Source organism: Staurois parvus, unplaced genomic scaffold (genome assembly GCF_062004578.1).
Source record: "Staurois parvus isolate SC_StPar_1 unplaced genomic scaffold, SC_StPar_1.0 ptg002002l, whole genome shotgun sequence".
In the NCBI taxonomy this organism is placed as follows: domain Eukaryota; kingdom Metazoa; phylum Chordata; class Amphibia; order Anura; family Ranidae; genus Staurois; species Staurois parvus.
Genome location: NW_028319798.1, coordinates 1,614 through 24,317, shown reverse-complemented (window position 1 = coordinate 24,317; position 22,704 = coordinate 1,614). Strand labels below are relative to the sequence as shown.

At 46.7% G+C, this 22,704-nt stretch overlaps 1 protein-coding gene across 1 annotated transcript; it reads left to right on the top strand.

Moving 5' to 3' along the window:
* Positions 1 to 757: 757 nt before the first annotated feature.
* Positions 758 to 11,343, top strand: LOC149433057 (ly6/PLAUR domain-containing protein 2-like). Its single transcript, XM_089664700.1, has 3 exons — positions 758 to 812; positions 6,762 to 6,884; positions 11,132 to 11,343. The coding sequence occupies exons 1-3, from the start codon at positions 758 to 760 to the stop codon at positions 11,341 to 11,343; spliced, it is 390 nt and encodes a 129-aa protein (XP_089520826.1).
* The last annotated feature ends 11,361 nt before the right edge of the window (positions 11,344 to 22,704 follow it).

Sequence of the window (22,704 nt, the reverse complement as noted above, 5' to 3'; positions counted from 1 at the left end):
AGAACAGAATACCCATCAACACCATCGGCTCCTGCAGAGGAAGTACTACATGATAAATATATCCTAAAAAGACACTCCCTGGAATGAGCTGTGATTGTCGGTGTGCTTGAGTTACTGGTGGACTCTACTACTTAGGGAGAACCTGTCTTTTGCCAGTAGCCCCTTTGGGGGTGAGCGCTACTGTATTCGATCCAGCACTGCACAGCCTATTCTTTAAAATCTTCCGAAGCAGTTAGTGCACTGCCATGCAAGTGGTCTACATAGGAATGATTTACACCTCCTTGCTACACAACACTAACACATACTCTCCCCTAAACCACAGCACTCTGCTGGTCTTCTGTCCAACACCATGCAGTCTTTTCTTCAAAATCTTCCCAGCTAGTTGATGCACCCCCATGCATGTGGTCTACCTTATTTTCCAATCTAAAAGTTCAATCATCCTATAAAATGAGAGTTCTTTCACAAATAAGAGCGTGCCCTGTCAGGGAGGGGCCCCGCGCTCTGCTAATACCAGTTATCTTCAATAGTAATGATATGACAGACACCTACTATTATATCCATGTATTCCCATAATCAGTTATAGACCACACACGCTCCGTGTCTTCTATGTTTCGTACAGCATTGTAAAACACTAAATTGGTATTATTTCTTTAATGACTCAGAATAAAAACCAAAAATTAAGCAAATAATTAGCACAATAAAAATGGCTGAGCGATATAAAATACGGGAACCTGAAGGAACTCTAACTGCCAAAGCCATGAAGATAGCTGGATTGATTGCTTTGTCAGCCATGGTCCTCTGTCTGCAACAAGGTAACACTGATTTTATATATACACAGTATATTTATATTATATTCGGATGTTATTGGCCTGTACACTCTATGCAGCACATACAACATTCTGCTCTTGCAGCTCTGTGTTTCAAGATTTAGATCAGAATTTCTCAACCGAGGTTCCATGGAATCCTACGGTTCCTCCAAAGGTTGCTAGGGGTTCCTTGTGCAATGAGCAATTTCTGCCTCAGATAAGTTCCCACTGACACCATTGATCTTTATTAGCTATCTGTAAGGGGGTAATTCTTCCATCTGACCCCCAATGTAAGGGACATTCTTCCCACTGACCCCCAATGTAAGGGGCATTCTTCCCACTGACCCCCAATGTAAGGGACATTCTTCACACTGACCACCAATGTAAGGGACAATCTTCCCACTGACCACCAATGTAAGGGACATTCTTCCCACTGACCCCCAATGTAAGGGACATTCTTCCCACTGACCCCCAATGTAAGGGACATTCTTCCCACTGACCACCAATGTAAGGGACAATCTTCCCACTGACCACCAATGTAAGGGACATTCTTCCCACTGACCCCCAATGTAAGGGACATTCTTCACACTGACCACCAATGTAAGGGACATTCTTCCCACTGACCACCAATGTAAGGGACAATCTTCCCACTGACCACCAATGTAAGGGACATTCTTCCCACTGACCCCCAATGTAAGGGACATTCTTCACACTGACCACCAATGTAAGGGACATTCTTCCCACTGACCCCCAATGTAAGGGACATTCTTCTCACTAACCTCTAATGTAAGGGACATTCTTCCCACTGATCACCAATGTAAGGGACATTCTTCCCACTGACCCCCAATGTAAGGGACATTCTTCCCACTGATCACCAATGTAAGGGACATTCTTCCCATTGATCACCAATGTAAGGGACATTCTTCCCACTGACCCCCAATGTAAGGGACATTCTTCCCACTGATCCCCAATGTAAGGGACATTCTTCCCACTGACCTCCAATGTAAGGGGCATTCTTCCCACTGACCACCAATGTAAGGGACATTCTTCCCACTGACCCCCAATGTAAGGGACATTTTTCCCACTGACCTCCAATGTAAGGGACATTCTTCCCACTGACCCCCAATGTAAGGGACATTCTTCCCACTGACCTCCAATGTAAGGGACATTATTCCCACTGACCCCCAATGTAAGGGACATTATTCCCACTGACCTCCAATGTAAGGGACATTCTTCCCACTGACTCCCAATGTAAGGGACATTCTTCCTACTGACCCCCAATGTAAGGGACATTCTTCCCACTGACCCCCAATGTAAGGGACATTCTTCCCACTGACCACCAATGTAAGGGACATTCTTTCCACTGACCCCCAATGTAAGGGACATTCTTCCCACTGACCACCAATGTAAGGGACATTCTTCCCACTGACCTCCAATGTAAGGGACATTCTTCCCACTGATCCCCAATGTGAGGAACATTCTTCCCACTGACCACCAATGTAAGGGACATTCTTCCCACTGATCCCCAATGTAAGGGACATTCTTTCCACTGACCTCCAATGTAAGGGGCATTCTTTCCACTGACCACCAATGTAAGGGACATTCTACCCACTGACCCCCAATGTAAGGGACATTCTTTCCACTGACCACCAATGTAAGGGACATTCTTCCCACTGACCATCAATGTAAGGGACATTCTTCCCACTGATCCCCAATGTAAGGGACATTCTTCCCACTGACCACCAATGTAAGGGACATTCTTCCCACTGATCCCCAATGTAAGGGGCATTCTTCCCACTGATCATCAATGTAAGGGACATTCTTCCCACTGATCACCAATGTAAGGGACATTCTTCCCTCTGACCCCCAATGTAAGGGACATTCTTCCCACTGACCCCCAATGTAAGGAACATTCTTCCCACTGATCCCCAATGTAAGGGACATTCTTCCCACTGACCACCAATGTAAGGGACATTCTTCTCACTGACCCCCAATGTAAGGGACATTCTTCCCACTGACCCCCAATGTAAGGGACATTCTTCCCACTGATCACCAATGTAAGGGACATTCTTCCCACTGACCTCCAATGTAAGGGACATTCTTCCCACTGATCACCAATGTAAGGGACATTCTTCCCACTGACCCCCAATGTAAGGGACATTCTTCCCACTGACCCCCAATGTAAGGGACATTCTTCCCACTGACCCCCAATGTAAGGGACATTCTTCCCACTGACCTCCAATGTAAGGGACATTCTTCTCACTGACTCCCAATGTAAGGGACATTCTTCCTACTGACCCCCAATGTAAGGGACATTCTTCCCACTGACCCCCAATGTAAGGGACATTCTTCCCACTGACCACCAATGTAAGGGACATTCTTTCCACTGACCCCCAATGTAAGGGACATTCTTCCCACTGACCACCAATGTAAGGGACATTCTTCCCACTGACCTCCAATGTAAGGGACATTCTTCCCACTGATCCCCAATGTGAGGAACATTCTTCCCACTGACCACCAATGTAAGGGACATTCTTCCCACTGATCCCCAATGTAAGGGACATTCTTTCCACTGACCTCCAATGTAAGGGGCATTCTTCCCACTGACCACCAATGTAAGGGACATTCTACCCACTGACCCCCAATGTAAGGGACATTCTTTCCACTGACCACCAATGTAAGGGACATTCTTCCCACTGACCATCAATGTAAGGGACATTCTTCCCACTGATCACCAATGTAAGGGACATTCTTCCCTCTGACCCCCAATGTAAGGGACATTCTTCCCACTGACCCCCAATGTAAGGAACATTCTTCCCACTGATCCCCAATGTAAGGGACATTCTTCCCACTGACCCCCAATGTAAGGGACATTCTTCCCACTGACCCCCAATGTAAGGGGCATTCTTCCCACTGACCCCCAATGTAAGGGACATTCTTCCCACTGACCACCAATGTAAGGAGCATTCTTCCCACTGACCACCAATGTAAGGGACATTCTTCCCACTGACCCCCAATGTAAGGGACATTCTTCCCACTGACCCCCAATGTAAGGGACATTCTTCCCAGTGACCTCCAATGTAAGGGACATTCTTCCCAGTGACCCCCAATGTAAGGGACATTCTTCCCAGTGACCCCCAATGTAAGGGACATTCTTCCCACTGACCCCCAATGTAAGGGACATTCTTCCCACTGACCCCCAATGTAAGGGACATTCTTCCCAGTGACCCCCAATGTAAGGGACATTCTTCCCACTGACCACCAATGTAAGGGACATTCTTCCCACTGACCCCCAATGTAAGGGACATTCTTCCCAGTGACCTCCAATGTAAGGGACATTCTTCCCACTGACCCCCAATGTAAGGGACATTCTTCCCACCGACCCCCAATGTAAGGGACATTCTTCCCACCAACCAGCACACTAATATATCAGGAGCTGTAGATATAGTCATTTCTACCAGGGGTTCCCTGACACCAGAAAGTTATTTCAAAGGTTCCGCCTTGTTGAAAAGGTCAAACAGCTAATTTAGATGGTAGTGAGTGACTGACAACGGGGGAATGGAGTGCCAGAGTAGGGAATTAGAATGTGAGAAGTTTGCTGGGAAGGTCCCAGATTGATATATAGAGACTCCGAGGTGATATAGAGTTACTGTATTAAAGAGTTTGAGATACATTTGATGCATCCAACATAAACCTGTCATGCGTTTACACTGCTTTGTATGGAGGAATAAGCACAAGCTGACCTTGAATGCATGTGAATAGGAAGCTGGGAGGCTCTGGACATATCAATGCAGGGATTTTGCACTCTGTGCTGGAAATGACACATAAGGACAGAGTTTGGGATATCTGTGAAATTTGACTTTGCAGCCAAAAATCACATATGATATGTAAAGAAAAATATATTAGGAATGGTGAAAGGAGGAGGGGAGAAAAGGAGAGGATAGGAGGAGAGAGGAAGAGGAGAGGAGTAGGAGAGGAGAAGGAGAGGAGGGAAGGGAGAGGAGAGAACATGTGAGGAAGATATAGGAAGGGGGGGGGGAGGAGATAGAAAAGGTAGAGTGAACAGGCGAGGAGGAGAGGATAGGAGGAGAGAGGAGGAGGAGAGGAGAAGGAGGGGAGAAGGAGAGGAGAAGAGAAGGAGAGAAAAGGGAAGGGAGAGGAGAGGAGAGGGGAGGAGAGGGGAAGAGAAGGAGAGGAGAGAAGGGAAAGGAAGGGAGAGGAGAGAACATGTGAGGAAGATATAGGAAGGGGGGGGGGATAGAAAAGGTTGAGTGAACAGGCGTGGAGGAGAGGAGGATAGGGGAGAAGAAAGCAGAAAACACAGTAAAAGTAGAACAGGAAGTAAAGGGAGAGGAAAGGAGAGGAAGTGAAAACAGGATAGGAAGGTAGAGGAGAGGAGACTGAGTGAACAGGAGTGGAGTATAGGAGGGAAGGTACAAAAAGGGAGGAAACAGTAGGGAAAGAAAGAACAGGAAAAGAGGATAGGGAGAGTGAAATAAAAGATAAGAGAAGAGTGAATAGAAGAGGAGGGTAGGAGTAGAGGGGAGAGAAGAGGAGAAAGAAGAGTGAGCAGCAGAGTTAGGTAGGTGGTCATGGGTGAGGAAGGGAGGGGAGACACAAGAGGAAGATTGAACAGGAGAGGAAAGGAGAGGAGACAGTATAAGACTGATCAGGAGCGGATGATAGGAGTAGAGGGGAAAATAAATGATGGGAGACAGCAGAGGAGGAGTTAACATGGCAGGAGGGGAGAGGAGAGAAATGAAGAGGGGACAGTAGAGAAAGAGTGAATATGAAAGGAGGATAGGAATAGTGGTGAAAGGAGAGAGAATAAGAGAGGAGAGTGAACAGGAGAGGAGGATAGGAGGAGAAAGAAGAGGAGAGGAGGATAGGAGGAGAAAGAAGAGGAAGTGTGAACAGGAGAGTTGGATAGGTGGAGAGGGGAAAAGAGACAGAAAAGGAAAAGTGAACAGAAGAGGAGGATAGGATGAGAGAGAAAAGGAAGAATGAACAGGAAAGGAAGACAGAAGGAAAGGAGATACAGTAGAGGAAAAGAGAACATGATAAAGGTGTAGAAGGGGAGAGGATAGGGAATGGAGACACAAGGGGACGAGTGAACAGAAGAGGATCATAGGAGAGAAAACAGTAGAGATGGAGAGGAGAGGACCTCATGGAAGGGGAGATTAGAGAAGGAGAAGGCAGGACAGGAGAAAAGAGGTACAAGAGAGGAAATGAAAGGCTGGAATTTTACTGTAACATACATTAGCAAGAGTGCCCACATTCACCGGATGACATCCCTCACATTCACCGGATGACATCCCTCACATTCACCGGATGACATCCCTCACATTCACCGGATGACATCCCTCACATTCACCGGATGACATCCCTCACATTCACCGGATGACATCCCTCACATTCACCGGATGACATCCCTCACATTCACCGGATGATATCCCTCACATTCTCAGGAGTACATTTACATGCAGCTGATGTCTTTTTAATTACAGACGAGGTGTTCTGCACAGGAGATTTCAGAGGCTTCTCATTGGGGATGTCCTGATAAACATGTAGGAGAATCCCAACTCCTTTTTTCTTGCTTCCCTTAAATATTGACTAAGAAGAGTTCCAATACAGGGAGGAGGTGCCCGATGGTGCCAGGCCATCTTGCCCAATGGCTACCCCGATTTTAGCAATGGGAACCCCATAAAATGGTACATGAGAGGATGTGGTGCACCACATGTACCAGCATCATTCCTTATTGTCCCACTGATCTGGCAGGATCATGCAGGGGGTGCTGCCAGCAGGAGAAGGAGCAGATTGTACTGAAAACTCCCCATGTGATACCAACTAGGTGATAGAGAAGATAGCAGAGCATCGCCCTTTTCATGTTTTACATCATCTTCCATAAGTCTTACAATCCTAAAATGATGCAACTCCATTATTAATTATCCACAGCCGGCTCCCTCCAGTGCTATGTGTGTCTGACTCCGACTCCCGGCGATCAGTGCCGGACTGTAAAGAACTGTTCCGAGAACCAGGAGTGGTGCTTCACTACCGTCATTGGTCCCACCTCATCTGGTAAGATCCATCGATCGATCTATGTCTCTATTATCCATCCATCTATCTCTGTATATCTGTCTATCTCTCTCTCCCCTCTATCATCTCACTGTCTCTCCGGCTCCCACTCCCTGCCAGTACACAAGCATCCTTCAGCAAGGATCCCGGTACAGCTCCTGTCTGCCCTCAAGGTAAGGTGTAGTCTTCTAGGGGCACTCTAATGGGCACATGTGATGTAAAAGGGCACTCTGATGGGGAATATGATGTAAAGGGGCACTCTGGAAACCCCCCCCCCCAGAACTAGAGGGTTTCTAGAGCAGTTTTTTAGCTGTAAAAATGCTGTAACGTTGGTAAACGGGATAAAACACATTAACCTCCCTGGCGGTATTCCTGAGTGTAGCTCGGGGTAAAGTTTCAGCACCACAAGCGGTAACCCCCCCGAGCTACACTCGGGAATACACTGCAGCGTTGCTCCGGGATCCCTCCAGCACTTACCTTGTTCTGCGCTCCCGCGATGTCCCTCCTGCAGTGTCCCCAGCAATGTCCTCCGGCTGATGCCGGCATTTGTCTTCCGGGTTCCGTTCCCTGTGACGTCGGGACGTACGGGGGACGGAACTGGCGGGAAATTTGAAAATGACAAAAAGTGACATTCACTAAATACACTAAAATCACAGAGTATAACATTCCTGTATCAAACCATTTCACATACATTGTGTCCCGAGTGCTTTGTCCTGCCTGCATTTTTACCGCCCTTTCTTCCTGGAAGCTGAGAAACGTCCATGGCGTCCAAAAAGCGTCCCTTTAGGTCAGACGCGGTTTTAGACCGGCTAGAGAACAGCGATAGTAAATCAGAACCACTTGCAGAATTGAGTGATAATGATTGGTGGGGGAAATTCCTCATCAGACACTGAAAACGATTCTGCGACTGAGCTCAGCGATGTGCAAACTTGGCGCTCTATTTCACATTTCAGTGTTTTTGGTTTCATTATATTATTGAACTACATTTATTATATTATTATTATTTTTATGATTATTTATTAAATTATAATTTATGATTTCGTGTTTCAAGTTTTATCCTCCCCGGGATGTTTACTAGACTCTGGTTCGGACAGATTTCAGGGAGTTATTCCTAAAAATTACAGACCTACAATAAAAAAATACATATTTCCATGCAAAATAATGTACCGCTTTGAGCACAGAAATCCTGACATCATCAGACCGCTAGGGAAGTCACAATGCAGTAAAACGCGGCAAACAGGCATTTTTGTGAGCACAATTTTTTTTGTGTGTTAAAAAATGCTGAAAAACCCAGCTGCGGAGGAACTTGCATTTTTATCGTGACATTAGGTTTCAGGCACACAAGCAGCCGCTAAACTCGAGCTTTGGAGCTTTTGGCATCTTTTTGGCAGAGCTCCCAAACCCAACTCCATAAAAGCCTGTGCGCCCTCGTACACCTCGGCTGTAAGCAGAGATGAGGAGCTGCCGGGGTCAGGTGAGGTTAACAAGAATCACCTTCAGGATAGGAAAGCTTTGACTAGCGAGTGCTGGAAAACGCAAAACACGGTAAAAACGTGGATACCGTGTTTTTGTCACAATTTGCGTTTCCCAGCGGCCGGCAGCCAGAGTAGGCTAATGTACAGGAAGCCTTGCATGAGGACCAACGCTGACTGAGGGAATATGAAGGAAACATGGAAGGGCTAGCTAGTTACATAGTTACATATAGTTACATAGTTACATATAGTTACATATAGTTACATATAGTTACATATAGTGACATAGTTGCATATAGTTACATATAGTTACATAGTTACATATAGTTACATATAGTTACATATAGTTACATATAGTTACATATAGTGACATAGTTGCATATAGTTGCACATAGTTACATATAGTTACATAGTTACATATAGTTACATATAGTTACATATAGTTACATATAGTGACATAGTTGCATATAGTTACATATAGTTACATAGTTACATATAGTTACATATAGTTACATAGTTACATATAGTTACATATAGTGACATAGTTACATATAGTTACATATAGTTACATATAGTTACATAGTTACATAGTTACATATAGTTAAATATAGTGACATAGTTGCATATAGTTACATAGTTACATATAGTTACATATAGTGACATAGTTACATATAGTTACATATAGTTACATATAGTTACATAGTTACATATAGTGACATAGTTACATATAGTTACATATAGTTACATATAGTTACATAGTTACATATAGTGACATAGTTGCATATAGTTACATATAGATACATAGTTACATATAGTTACATATAGTTACATAGTTACATATACTTATATAGTTACATATAGTGACATAGTTACATATACTTATATAGTTACATATAGTGACATAGTTACATATAGTTACATATAGTGACATAGTTGTATATACTTACATAGTTACATATAGTTACATATAGTTACATATAGTGACATAGTTGCATATAGTTACATATAGTTACATAGTTACATATAGTTACATATAGTGACATAGTTACATAGTTACATAGTTACATATAGTTACATATAGTGACATAGTTGCATATAGTTACATATAGTTACATAGTTACATATAGTTACATATAGTTACATATAGTTGCATATAGTTACATATAGTTACATATAGTGACATAGTTACATATAGTTACATATAGTTACATATAGTGACATATAGTTACATATAGTTACATATAGTGACATAGTTACATATAGTTACATATAGTTACATATAGTTACATATAGTGACATATAGTTACATATAGTTACATATAGTGACATAGTTACATATAGTTACATATAGTTACATATAGTTACATATAGTTGCATATAGTTACATATAGTTACATATAGTGACATAGTTACATATAGTTACATATAGTTACATATAGTGACATATAGTTACATATAGTTACATATAGTGACATAGTTACATATAGTTACATATAGTGACATAGTTACATATAGTTACATAGTTACATATAGTTGCATATAGTTACATATAGTTACATATAGTTACATATAGTGACATAGTTACATATAGTTACATAGTTACATATAGTTACATATAGTGACATAGTTACATATAGTTACATATAGTTACATATAGTTACATATAGTTGCATATAGTTACATATAGTTACATATAGTTACATATAGTTACATATAGTTACATAGTTACATATAGTTACATATAGTGACATAGTTACATATAGTTACATATAGTTACATATAGTTACATATAGTTGCATATAGTTACATATAGTTGCATATAGTTACATATAGTTACATATAGTGACATAGTTACATATAGTTACATATAGTGACATATAGTGACATAGTTACATATAGTTACATATAGTTACATATAGTTACATATAGTGACATAGTTACATATAGTTACATATAGTTACATATAGTGACATAGTTACATATAGTTACATATAGTTACATATAGTTACATATAGTGACATAGTTACATATAGTTACATAGTTACATATAGTTACATATAGTGACATAGTTACATATAGTTACATAGTTACATATAGTTGCATATAGTTACATATAGTTACATATAGTTACATATAGTGACATAGTTACATATAGTTACATATAGTTACATATAGTTGCATATAGTTACATATAGTTACATATAGTTACATATAGTTACATATAGTTACATATAGTTGCATATAGTTACATATAGTTACATATAGTGACATAGTTACATATAGTTACATATAGTGACATAGTTACATATAGTTACATATAGTTACATATAGTGACATAGTTACATATAGTTACATATAGTTACATATAGTGACATAGTTACATATAGTTACATATAGTTACATAGTTACATATAGTGACATAGTTACATATAGTTACATATAGTTACATATAGTTACAAATAGTGACATAGTTACATAGTTAGTCTGGCTGAAAAAGACAAAAGTCCATCCAGTTCAACCATAGAAAAAAAAAACAAGTTATAATCCTCCACCCACAGTTGATCCAGAGGAAGGCAAAAAAAACCCAGCAAAGTACGATCCAATCTCCTCCTGCAGGGGAAAATTCCTTCCTGATCCCCCGAGCTAGGACTGTATTAACTAGCACTAAACAGGAGGGGAGGACAGAGGAAGATACCAAACTCACATAGTAAACAGGCTTAATGCTCCCATTTCATTGGTGCGTACCTTTAACTCTCCATTTGTGTTACTTTCCATAAGGTTTCCCCTTTAAAGGATCGAGGACCGTCGTCCGGAACTGCGCTGAGACCTGCAAGCCCAGCAACCCCAACAATTTGGGGAACACCAGCCCAACGTACTGCTGCCAGGAAGACACGTGTAACGTGATGAGCCACGCCCAGACCACGCCCACCGCCTACTGGCCCCTCGCTGCAATCCTATTGGCTGTTATCACTGCGCTTAACTGCAGATGAACTCTGGACCTTGGCTGGCTTTTTGTTCCCAGAAGATGACCTCTGACCTTCTCCCAGCTGGCAGAAAATCAGGATTTTGGGATGAAGTCACATCTGGAGCAACGACCCGGAGATATGAGGGTCACAAATTTTTGGTTTTTTTTTTTTTTTTACTTTTTAGGGCCGGATCACACTCCATGCGTTTCAGTTGCTTTTTTTCTGCATCTGCACAGAAAGTCGGTGATCTGGTTGTCAGTGTCATAGTTCACGTGAGCGCTGGCAGTTCCGGTGCGTTCCGGGTGCAGGAAAAAGAAATGTAGAACAGGCGGCATTTTTCCTGCACAGAACTGTACTGGAACGCGGTAAAATGCATCAAAAATGCACCGGAGTGCACATGTCCATATTTAAACTGAATAAAAATAGAGGGGGAAAAAATTAACTGGAATGCATAAAAATGCACCGGAACAGGGCAAAAATGCATGAAAAATGGACTGAAACAGAACTGTTCTGGAACGTGGTAAAACGCATCAAAAACGCACCACAAATTACATGGAATGCATCAAAAACGCACTGGAGAGCATCAAAAACGCACATCCGGAATGCGTTTCTGTAGTGTGAACCGGCCATTGGTGAATTTAATTACCCCTGCATCAGCCCCAGAACCCGTGTCATTAGTATGTGATCAGTGTCATTAGAATGTGATCGGTGTCATTAGAATGTGATCGGTGTCATTAGTATGTGATCGGTGTCATTAGTATGTGATCGGTGTCATTAGTATGTGATCGGTGTCATTAGTATGTGATCGGTGTCATTAGTATGTGTTCGGTGTCATTAGTATGTGTCCAGTGTCATTAGTATGTGATCTGTGTCATTAGTATGTGATCGGTGTCATTAGTATGTGTCCAGTGTCATTAGTATGTGATCAGTGTCATTAGTATGTGATCGGTGTCATTAGTATGTGTTCGGTGTCATTAGTATGTGATCGGTGTCATTAGTATGTGATCGGTGTCATTAGTATGTGATCTGTGTCATTAGTATGTGATCGGTGTCATTAGTATGTGATCTGTGTCATTAATATGTGTTCGGTGTCATTAGTATGTGTCCAGTGTCATAAGTGACCACCTCACCCCCTTGGTCTCAGCCCGAATCACACACCTACTGAGCGACATATCAGACTGGATGTCGCTCCACTTCCTTAAATTGAACCTCTCCAAAACCGAGTTTCTTGTCTTCCCCCCAGCCTGGACCCCACCCCCCATTGATTTCTCCGTCACATCCAACAACGCCACCATCAAACCCGCCCTGCAGGCCAGAGTACTTGGTGTCATTCTGGACTCCAACCTATCCTTCCAGCCCCAAGTCCACTCTTTAACAAACTCGTGCAGACTCCACCTCCGCAACATGCAGACTCCACCTCCGCAACATGCAGACTCCACCTCCGCAACATGCAGACTCCACCTCCGCAACATGCAGACTCCACCTCCGCAACATGCAGACTCCACCTCCGCAACATGCAGACTCCACCTCCGCAACATCGCCAAAATCCGCACGTTCCTAACCCCAGACACCACTAAACAGCTCATCCACTCCCTCATCATATCACGACTCGACTACTGCAACTCCCTCCTCACTGGCCTGCCTCGCCGCTGGCTATCCCCGCTTCAGTCCATCCTGAATACGGCTGCCAGACTCATCCACCTTTCCAACCGCTCTGTCTCCGCCACCCCTCTCTGCCAATCCCTCCACTGGCCCCCACTCAGTGTCCTCCACCCCCCTCTGCCAATCCCTCTACTGGCCCCCACTCAGTGTCCTCCACCCCTCTCTGCCAATCCCTCCACTGGCCTCCATTCAGTGTCCTCCACCCCCCTCTGCCAATCCCTCCACTGGCCTCCACTCAGTGTCCTCCACCCCTCTCTGCCAATCCCTCCACTGGCCTCCACTCAGTGTCCTCCACCCCTCTCTGCCAATCCCTCCACTGGCTTCTGATTGCCCAACGGATCAAATTCAAAATCCTAACACTGACGTACAAAGCCGTCCACCATACTGCCCCGAACTACATCACCGACCTAATATCCAAGTACCGCCCAACACGCACACTCCGCTCCTCACAAGACCTCCTTCTCTCTAGTTCCCTGGTCTCCTCCTCCCATGCCCGCCTCCAGGACTTCTCCAGGGTGTCACCCATCCTCTGGAACTCCCTGCCCCAACCCATCAGATTATCACCTACTCTCCTCTCCTTTAGGCGCACCCTGAAAACCCATCTCTTCAGGGAAGCCTACCCCACCCCCTGCTAACTTGCCGACCTCCTCCACTCCTCCTACCACCCCATCCCCCACAGCTATCTCCTCCTGTGCCACCATCCCCTCCCTCCTAGATTGTAAGCTCCAAGGAGCAGGGCCCTCGATCCCCTCATGTTTTGCATTGTATTGGTATTGTTCTGTCACATGTTCTGTCCCCCTCTGTAATGTACAGCGCTGAGCTAACTATTGGCGCTTTATAAATACTGTATAATAATAATAATAATAATAAGTATGTGATCGGTGTCATTAGTATGTGATCGGTGTCATTAGTATGTGATCTGTGTCATTAATATGTGTTCGGTGTCATTAGTATGTGTTCGGTGTCATTAGTATGTGTTCGGTGTCATTAGTATGTGTTCGGTGTCATTAGTATGTGATCGGTGTCATTAATATGTGATCGGTGTCATTAGTATGTGATCGGTGTCATTAATATGTGTTCGGTGTCATTAGTATGTGATCGGTGTCATTAGTATGTGATCTGTGTCATTAGCATGTGATCGGTGTCATTAGTATGTGTCCGGTGTTATTAGTATGTGATCGGTGTCATTAATATGTGTTCGGTGTCATTAGTATGTGATCGGTGTCATTAATATGTGATCGGTGTCATTAGTATGTGATCGGTGTCATTAGTATGTGTCCGGTGTTATTAATATGTGATCGGTGTCATTAGTATGTGATCTGTGTCATTAGCATGTGATCGGTGTCATTAGTATGTGTCCGGTGTTATTAATATGTGATCGGTGTCATTAGTATGTGATCGGTGTCATTAGTATGTGTCCGGTGTTATTAATATGTGATCGGTGTCATTAGTATGTGATCGGTGTCATTAGTATGTGATCGGTGTCATTAGTATGTGATCGGTTTCATTAGTATGTGTTCGGTGTCATTAGTATGTGATCGGTGTCATTAGTATGTGATCGGTTTCATTAGTATGTGTTCGGTGTCATTAGTATGTGATCGGTGTCATTAGTATGTGTCCGGTGTTATTAATATGTGATCGGTGTCATTAGTATGTGATCGGTGTCATTAGTATGTGATCCGTGTCATTAGTATGTGATCGGTGTCATTAGTATGTGATCGGTGTCATTAGTATGTGATCCGTGTCATTAGTATGTGATCGGTGTCATTAGTATGTGTTCGGTGTCATTAGTATGTGATCCGTGTCATTAGTATGTGATCGGTGTCATTAGTATGTGATCGGTGTCATTAGTATGTGATCCGTGTCATTAGTATGTGATCCGTGTCATTAGTATGTGATCCTTGGTGAAGGGATGAGGTGGCAGCCCGGCTCTGTGGTGTGTAGGATGCCCTCTAGGTGTTTTTTTATGGAAATGATTGTTTTTCAGCAGTCCTTGAGCAAAGTTGCTGGCTGACTTACATTCAGCCAGTAGGGGGCGCACTTTACTGATCGCTCCATTTTGATACCAATAAACTATACAATGGCTTGGGGAGCGGTAATATAATGTAGATTTGGTCATTAGCGGCTGGTTCACACTCTAGAAACGCAATCCAGATGCATTCCGGGTGTGTTCTTTACTTGTTTTTGCTGCTTCCCGGTGCGTTTTTGACGCGTTCCAGTACGTTTATTTATGCATTCCAGTTCATTTTCCCCCCTCTCTCTTTTTCTTCAAATAGGGACATGTGCGTTCCGGTGCATTTGTGGTGTGTTTTACCGCGTTCCAGTTCAGTTCTGTGCAGGAAAAATGCTGCCTGTTCTATTTTTTTTTCCTGCATCCGCAATGCACCGGAACTGCAAGCGCTGATGGGAACGATGACACCGACAACCAGATCACCGACTTTCTGTGCGTTTTGGATGCATAAATAAGGCAACTGAAACGCATGGAGTGTGATCGGCCCGCAAGATGTAAATGAATGAAAGGTGCAGGTCAGAATATTTGTAGATAGAAGTATTGCGCAGGGAAAGGGAAATGTATGGCTTCCAGCAGTCACACCCAGGGGTGGACTGACCATTTTGGAACTCGGGCACTGCCCGAGGGTCCGGGGTCAGTAGGGGGCCCCATGAGATGCCCCTGACACCTTTTTCATAGGCTTTTTTGAGTTTGGGCAAGGACACAGGGGCCCCATGATCCCCTATTGCCCGGGGGCCCCATGAGTTGTCAGTCCGCCCCTGGTCCCGCATCTCACAGGGCCGCCATGTGGATTGGATTAAATCCTGGCATCCTGTGGACCTGTGCTGGACGCCATTTCCATTGCCGGATGGAGTATCTGCATACATGTACCTTAGATTACCTTCTCTGGCTCCTCCCTCCCCCCTCCCCCCCACCCTCCATCAACATGCTGATGACATTTCTGAAATAAAACCTGTTTTTCTACCTACCTTATTTTCAGTGTCATTACTGTATGTCTCTGTGCTTCTCTATGCAATGCAGGCAGATCATGGCTGGTGGGAGGGGCCAACGGAGGGCGGTACACAGCTTCAGTAGCCCTCTCCAGAGTCCTCAGCCATGATGCAAGCAGTGGGCCGGCTCTTGGGAGGAGTTATACAAACAGAATGCCTTGGTGGGTGGATCTCAGTCTGGAGGCGTGGGCGTTCCTAAGCGTGCAAAGTAATGCCAAATTACCGTATTTGTCGCTCCATAAGACGCACCTAGGTTTTAGAGGCAGAAAACAGGGGAAAAAAATTCTGAACTAAAGGACTGCGGACATAGTACAGGGGATGACCAGAGACTGTGGACATAGTACAGGAGATGACCAGAGACTGCGGACATAGTACAGGAGATGACCAGAGACTGCGGACACAGTACAGGAGATGACCAGAGACTGCGGCCATAGTACAGGAGATGACCAGAGACTGCAGACATAGTACAGGAGAAGACCAGAGACTGCGGACATAGTACAGGAGATGACCAGAGACTGCGGACACAGTACAGGAGATGACCAGAGACTGCGGACACAGTACAGGAGATGACCAGAGACTGCGGACAGTACAGGGGATGACCAGAGACTGCGGACATAGTACAGGAGATGACCAGAGACTGCGGACATAGTACAGGAGATGACCAGAGACTGCGGACACGGTACAGGAGATGGCCAGAGACTGCGGACACAGTACAGGAGATGACCAGAGACTGCAGACAGTACAGGAGATGACCAGAGACTGCGGACACAGTACAGGAGATGACCAGAGACTGCAGACATAGTACAGGAGATGGCCAGAGACTGCGGACACAGTACAGGAGATGACCAGAGACTGCAGACAGTACAGGAGATGACCAGAGACTGCGGACACAGTACAGGAGATGACCAGAGACTGCAGACATAGTACAGGAGATGACCAGAGACTGCAGACAGTACAGGAGATGACCAGAGACTGCGGACACAGTACAGGAGATGACCAGAGACTGCGGACACAGTACAGGAGATGACCAGAGACTGCAGACACGGTACAGGAGATGACCAGAGACTGCAGACACGGTACAGGAGATGACCAGAGACTGCAGACACGGTACAGGAGATGACCAGAGACTGCGGACATGGTACAGGAGATGACCAGAGACTGCAGACACGGTACAGGAGATGACCAGAGACTGCAGACACGGTACAGGAGATGACCAGAGACTGCGGACATAGTACAGGAGATGACCAGAGACTGCAGACACAGTACAGGAGATGACCAGAGACTGCAGACATAGTACAGGAGATGACCAGAGACTGCGGACAGTACAGGAGATGACCAGAGACTGCGGACATAGGACAGGAGATGACCAGAGACTGCAGACACGGTACAGGAGATGACCAGAGACTGCAGACACGGTACAGGAGATGACCAGAGACTGCGGACACAGTACAGGAGATGACCAGAGACTGCGGACATAGTACAGGAGATGACCAGAGACTGCAGACACGGTACAGGACATTACCAGAGACTGCGGACACAGTACAGGAGATGACCAGAGACTGCAGACACGGTACAGGAGATGACCAGAGACTGCGGACACGGTACAGGAGATGACCAGAGACTGCAGACAGTACAGGAGATGATCAGAGACTGCGGACACAGTACAGGAGATGACCAGAGACTGCAGACACAGTACAGGAGATGACCAGAGACTGCGGACAGTACAGGAGATGACCAGAGACTGCGGACAGTACAGGAGATGACCAGAGACTGCGGACATAGTACAGGAGATGACCAGAGACTGCGGACACAGTACAGGAGATGACCAGAGACTGCAGACACAGTACAGGAGATAACCAGAGACTGCGGACACAGTACAGGAGATGACCAGAGACTGCGGACAGTACAGGAGATGACCAGAGACTGCGGACATAGTACAGGAGATGACCAGAGACTGCGGACAGTACAGGAGATGACCAGAGACTGCGGACACAGTACAGGAGATGACCAGAGACTGCGGACAGTACAGGAGATGACTGCTGACCTTTGGGGAGGGGGGGGGGGGTACCCGCTCTTACTTCCGCGGAGTTGTTCTTTGATCTTCCCTGCTCCTCTATCCAGCGGTGCGCTGTCTTCCCGGCTTCTGTAGTGTGCGTGACAGCCGGGTGCCCAGTGCGCATGAGCGAGAAGCGCTGCGCTTTGTGATTGGTCCGGTGGCTTCTGGGATCTGTCATGTGTCCCAGGTACCGCCTTACCATTCACAAAGAGCACCGCTTCTTGCGCATGCGCACTTGGCACCCGGCTGTCATGCCCACACTACAGAAGCCGGGAAGACCGCGTGCCGCTGGATAGAGGAACAGGTAAGGTCCCACTGCAGAGCTGAGCGGCCGGCCCGGTATTGACATGGTGGCGGCAGAAATACCGGACCGGCCGCTTTACATTCGCTCCATAAGAAGCACTGACATTTTCCCCCCTTTTTTGGGGGGAAAAAAGTGCGTCTTATGGAGCGAAAAATACGGTAAATTATATTTAAAAGAAATCAAAATGAGTGATAAAGCCGAGGTGATGCAGAGTCTACATGAATGAAAGGGGCGGGGCCAGATACAGTCAGGCTGGGGAGAAAAGTTCTAGATGATGCTGGACGTCCTCCAGCCAAGAAAGGAGCTCTATCTGACTTGCTGCAGCTTCTAATGCACATTGTGAGAATCTCACAGTGTGCAGTGACATCAGAGGAAGCCATTCCAGTCCAGGGGAGGAGCCTGTACACCTGTGCAAGACTGGAGGGGAGGAGCCGGTACACCTGTGCAAGACTGGAGGGGAGGAGCCGGTACACCTGTGCAAGACTGGAGGGGAGGAGCCGGTACACCTGTGCGAGACTGAAGGGGAGGAGCCGGTACACCTGTGCAAGACTGGAGGGGAGGAGCCGGTACACCTGTGCAAGACTGTAGGGGAGGAGCCGGTACACCTGTGCAAAACTGAAGGGGAGGAGCCGGTACACCTGTGCAAGACTGAAGGGGAGGAGCCAGTACACCTGTGCAAGACTGAAGGGGAGGAGCCAGTACATCTGTGCTGCTTCTTATATGGGGTATCCCGGCTCCCTATATGAGGGGTATCCCGGCTCCCTATATGAGGGGTATCCCGGCTCCCTATATGAGGGGTATCTCGGCTCCCTATATGAGGGGTATCCCAGCTCTCTATATGAGGGGTATATCAGCTCTCTATATGAGGGGTATCCCAGTTCCCTATATGAGGGGTATGAGGGGTATCCCGGCTCCCTATATGAGGGGTATCCCAGCTCTCTATATGAGGGGTATCCCAGTTCCCTATATGAGGGGTATGAGGGGTATCCCAGCTTCCTATATGGGGTATCCCAGCTCTCTATATGAGGGGTATCCCAGTTCCCTATATGAGGGGTATGAGGGGTATCCCAGCTTCCTATATGGGGTATCCCAGTTCCCTATATGAGGGGTATCCCAGTTCCCTATATGAGGGGTATCCCGGCTTCCTATATGAGGGGTATCCCGGCTTCCTATATGAGGGGTATCCCGGCTCCCTATATGAGGGGTATCCCAGTTCCCTATATGAGGGGTATGAGGGGTATCCCAGCTTCCTATATGGGGTATCCCAGCTCTCTATATGAGGGGTATCCCAGCTCTCTATATGAGGGGTATCCCGGCTCCCTATATGAGGGGTATCCCGGCTCTCTATATGAGGGGTATCCCAGCTCCCTACATGAGGGGTATCCCGGCTCCCTATATGAGGGGTATCCCAGCTCTCTATATGAGGGGTATCCCAGCTTCCTATATGAGGGGTATCCCAGCTCCTTATATGAGGGGTATCCCAGCTCCTTATATGAGGGGTATCCCGGCTCCCTATATGAGGGGTATCCCAGCTCTCTATATGAGGGGTATCCCAGCTTCCTATATGAGGGGTATCCCAGCTCCTTATATGAGGGGTATCCCAGCTCCTTATATGAGGGGTATCCCGGCTCCCTATATGAGGGGTATCCCAGCTCTCTATATGAGGGGTATCCCAGCTTCCTATATGAGGGGTATCCCAGCTCCCTATATGAGGGGTATCCCGGCTCCTTATATGAGGGGTATCCCAGCTCTCTATATGAGGGGTATCCCAGCTCCCTATATGAGGGGTATCCCGGCTCCTTATATGAGGGGTATCCCAGCTCCTTATATGAGGGGTATCCCGGCTCCCTATATGAGGGGTATCCCAGCTCTCTATATGAGGGGTATCCCAGCTCCCTATATGAGGGGTATCCCAGCTCCCTATATGAGGGGTATCCCAGCTCCTTATATGAGGGGTATCCCAGCTCTCTATATGAGGGGTATCCCGGCTCCCTATATGAGGGGTATCCCAGCTCTCTATATGAGGGGTATCCCAGCTTCCTATATGAGGGGTATCCCAGCTCCTTATATGAGGGGTATCCCGGCTCCCTATATGAGGGGTATCCCAGCTCTCTATATGAGGGGTATCCCGGCTCCCTATATGAGGGGTATCCCAGCTCTCTATATGAGGGGTATCCCAGCTCCCTATATGAGGGGTATCCCGGCTCCTTATATGAGGGGTATCCCAGCTCTCTATATGAGGGGTATCCCAGCTCCCTATATGAGGGGTATCCCAGCTCCCTATATGAGGGGTATCCCAGCTCCTTATATGAGGGGTATCCCAGCTCTCTATATGAGGGGTATCCCGGCTCCCTATATGAGGGGTATCCCAGCTCTCTATATGAGGGGTATCCCAGCTCCCTATATGAGGGGTATCCCGGCTCCTTATATGAGGGGTATCCCGGCTCCTTATATGAGGGGTATCCCGGCTCCCTATATGAGGGGTATCCCAGCTCTCTATATGAGGGGTATCCCAGCTCCCTATATGAGGGGTATCCCAGCTCCCTATATGAGGGGTATCCCAGCTCCTTATATGAGGGGTATCCCAGCTCCTTATATGAGGGGTATCCCGGCTCCCTATATGAGGGGTATCCCAGCTCTCTATATGAGGGGTATCCCAGCTCCCTATATGAGGGGTATCCCAGCTCTCTATATGAGGGGTATCCCAGCTCCCTATATGAGGGGTATCCCAGCTCTCTATATGAGGGGTATCCCAGCTCCCTATATGAGGGGTATCCCGGCTCTCTATATGAGGGGTATCCCGGCTCTCTATATGAGGGGTATCCCAGCTCCTTATATGAGGGGTATCCCAGCTCCTTATATGAGGGGTATCCCAGCTCTCTATATGAGGGGTATCCCAGCTCCCTATATGAGGGGTATCCCAGCTCCCTATATGAGGGGTATCCCGGCTCCCTATATGAGGGGTATCCCGGCTCTCTATATGAGGGGTATCCCGGCTCCCTACATGAGGGGTATCCCGGCTCCCTATATGAGGGGTATCCCGGCTCCTTATATGAGGGGTATCCCGGCTCCCTATATGAGGGGTATCCCAGCTCTCTATATGAGGGGTATCCCAGCTCCCTATATGAGGGGTATCCCGGCTCCCTATATGAGGGGTATCCCAGCTCCCTATATGAGGGGTATCCCAGCTCTCTATATGAGGGGTATCCCAGCTCCCTATATGAGGGGTATCCCAGCTCCCTATATGAGGGGTATCCCAGCTCTCTATATGAGGGGTATCCCAGCTCCTTATATGAGGGGTATCCCAGCTCCTTATATGAGGGGAGTCCTACTTTACCATACATTAGCAAAACTGTTCACTCTCGGCGGATGACATTCACTCATACTTGTGAAAAATCACCGATTTTCAGCTCAGTGATGGTCAAATCGTAGGATCGTTTTTCCGAAAAGAATATGCTCATGAGCCGTGACCTGGAAGGAACAGACGTGTTGCCTGTTATATGGGGTGAACTTTAGGACTCGGTCGGCCGACTTTCAAAATCATTGATGGCGCCATCGGATTACCGAGCAAAAGACGTTTTCGATTTTCGGAATAAAAATTGTTCGGAGTTCGAACCGTGTATGGCCTGCATTACACTTTCGGTCCAGCTCTTCTCCTCTGCCACCTCCTGACTCCCCCTGTACTGTGCCCTCCTGATCCCCCTGTACTGTGCCCTCCTGACTCCCCCCTGTACTGTGCCCTCCTGACTCCTCCTGTACTGTGCCCTTCTGACTCCCCCTGTATTGTGCCCTCCTGATCCCTGTACTGTGCCCTCCTGATTCATCCTGTACTGTGCCCTCCTGACTTGCCCCCTGTACTGTGCCCTCCTGACTCCCCCTGTACTGTGCCCTCCTGACTCCCCCTGTACTGTGCCCTCCTGACTCCCCCCTGTACTGTCCCCTCCTGACTCCTCCTGTACTGTGCCCTCCTGACTCCCCCTGTACTGTGCCCTCCCTGATCCCAGTACTGTACCTTCCTGACTTCCCCCTGTACTGTGCCCTCCTGACTTCTCCCTGTATTGTGCCTTCCTGACTCCCCCTGCATTGTGCCCTCCTGATCCTAATACTGTGCCCTCCTAACTCCCCCTGTATTGTGCCCTCCTGATCCCTGTATTGTGCCATCCTGACCTCCCCTGTACTGTGCCCTCCTGACTTCCCCTGTATTGTGCCCTCCTGGTCCCCACTACTGTGCCCTCCTGATCCCTGTATTGTGCCCTCCTGATCCCTGTACTGTGCCCTCCTGACTCCCCCTGTATTGTGTCCTCCTGATCCCAGTACTGTGCCCTCCTGATCCCCCCCCCTGTATTGTGCCCTCCTGACCTCC

Bases quoted from the DNA above. Each gene is read 5' to 3' on its own strand.
- LOC149433057 (XM_089664700.1), top strand. From the start codon at position 758: ATGAAGATAGCTGGATTGATTGCTTTGTCAGCCATGGTCCTCTGTCTG. The intron at 813-6,761 runs GTAACACTGATT...AATTATCCACAG, and splicing joins GGTCCTCTGTCTGCAACAAG to CCGGCTCCCTCCAGTGCTAT. The intron at 6,885-11,131 runs GTAAGATCCATC...ACTTTCCATAAG, and splicing joins CATTGGTCCCACCTCATCTG to GTTTCCCCTTTAAAGGATCG.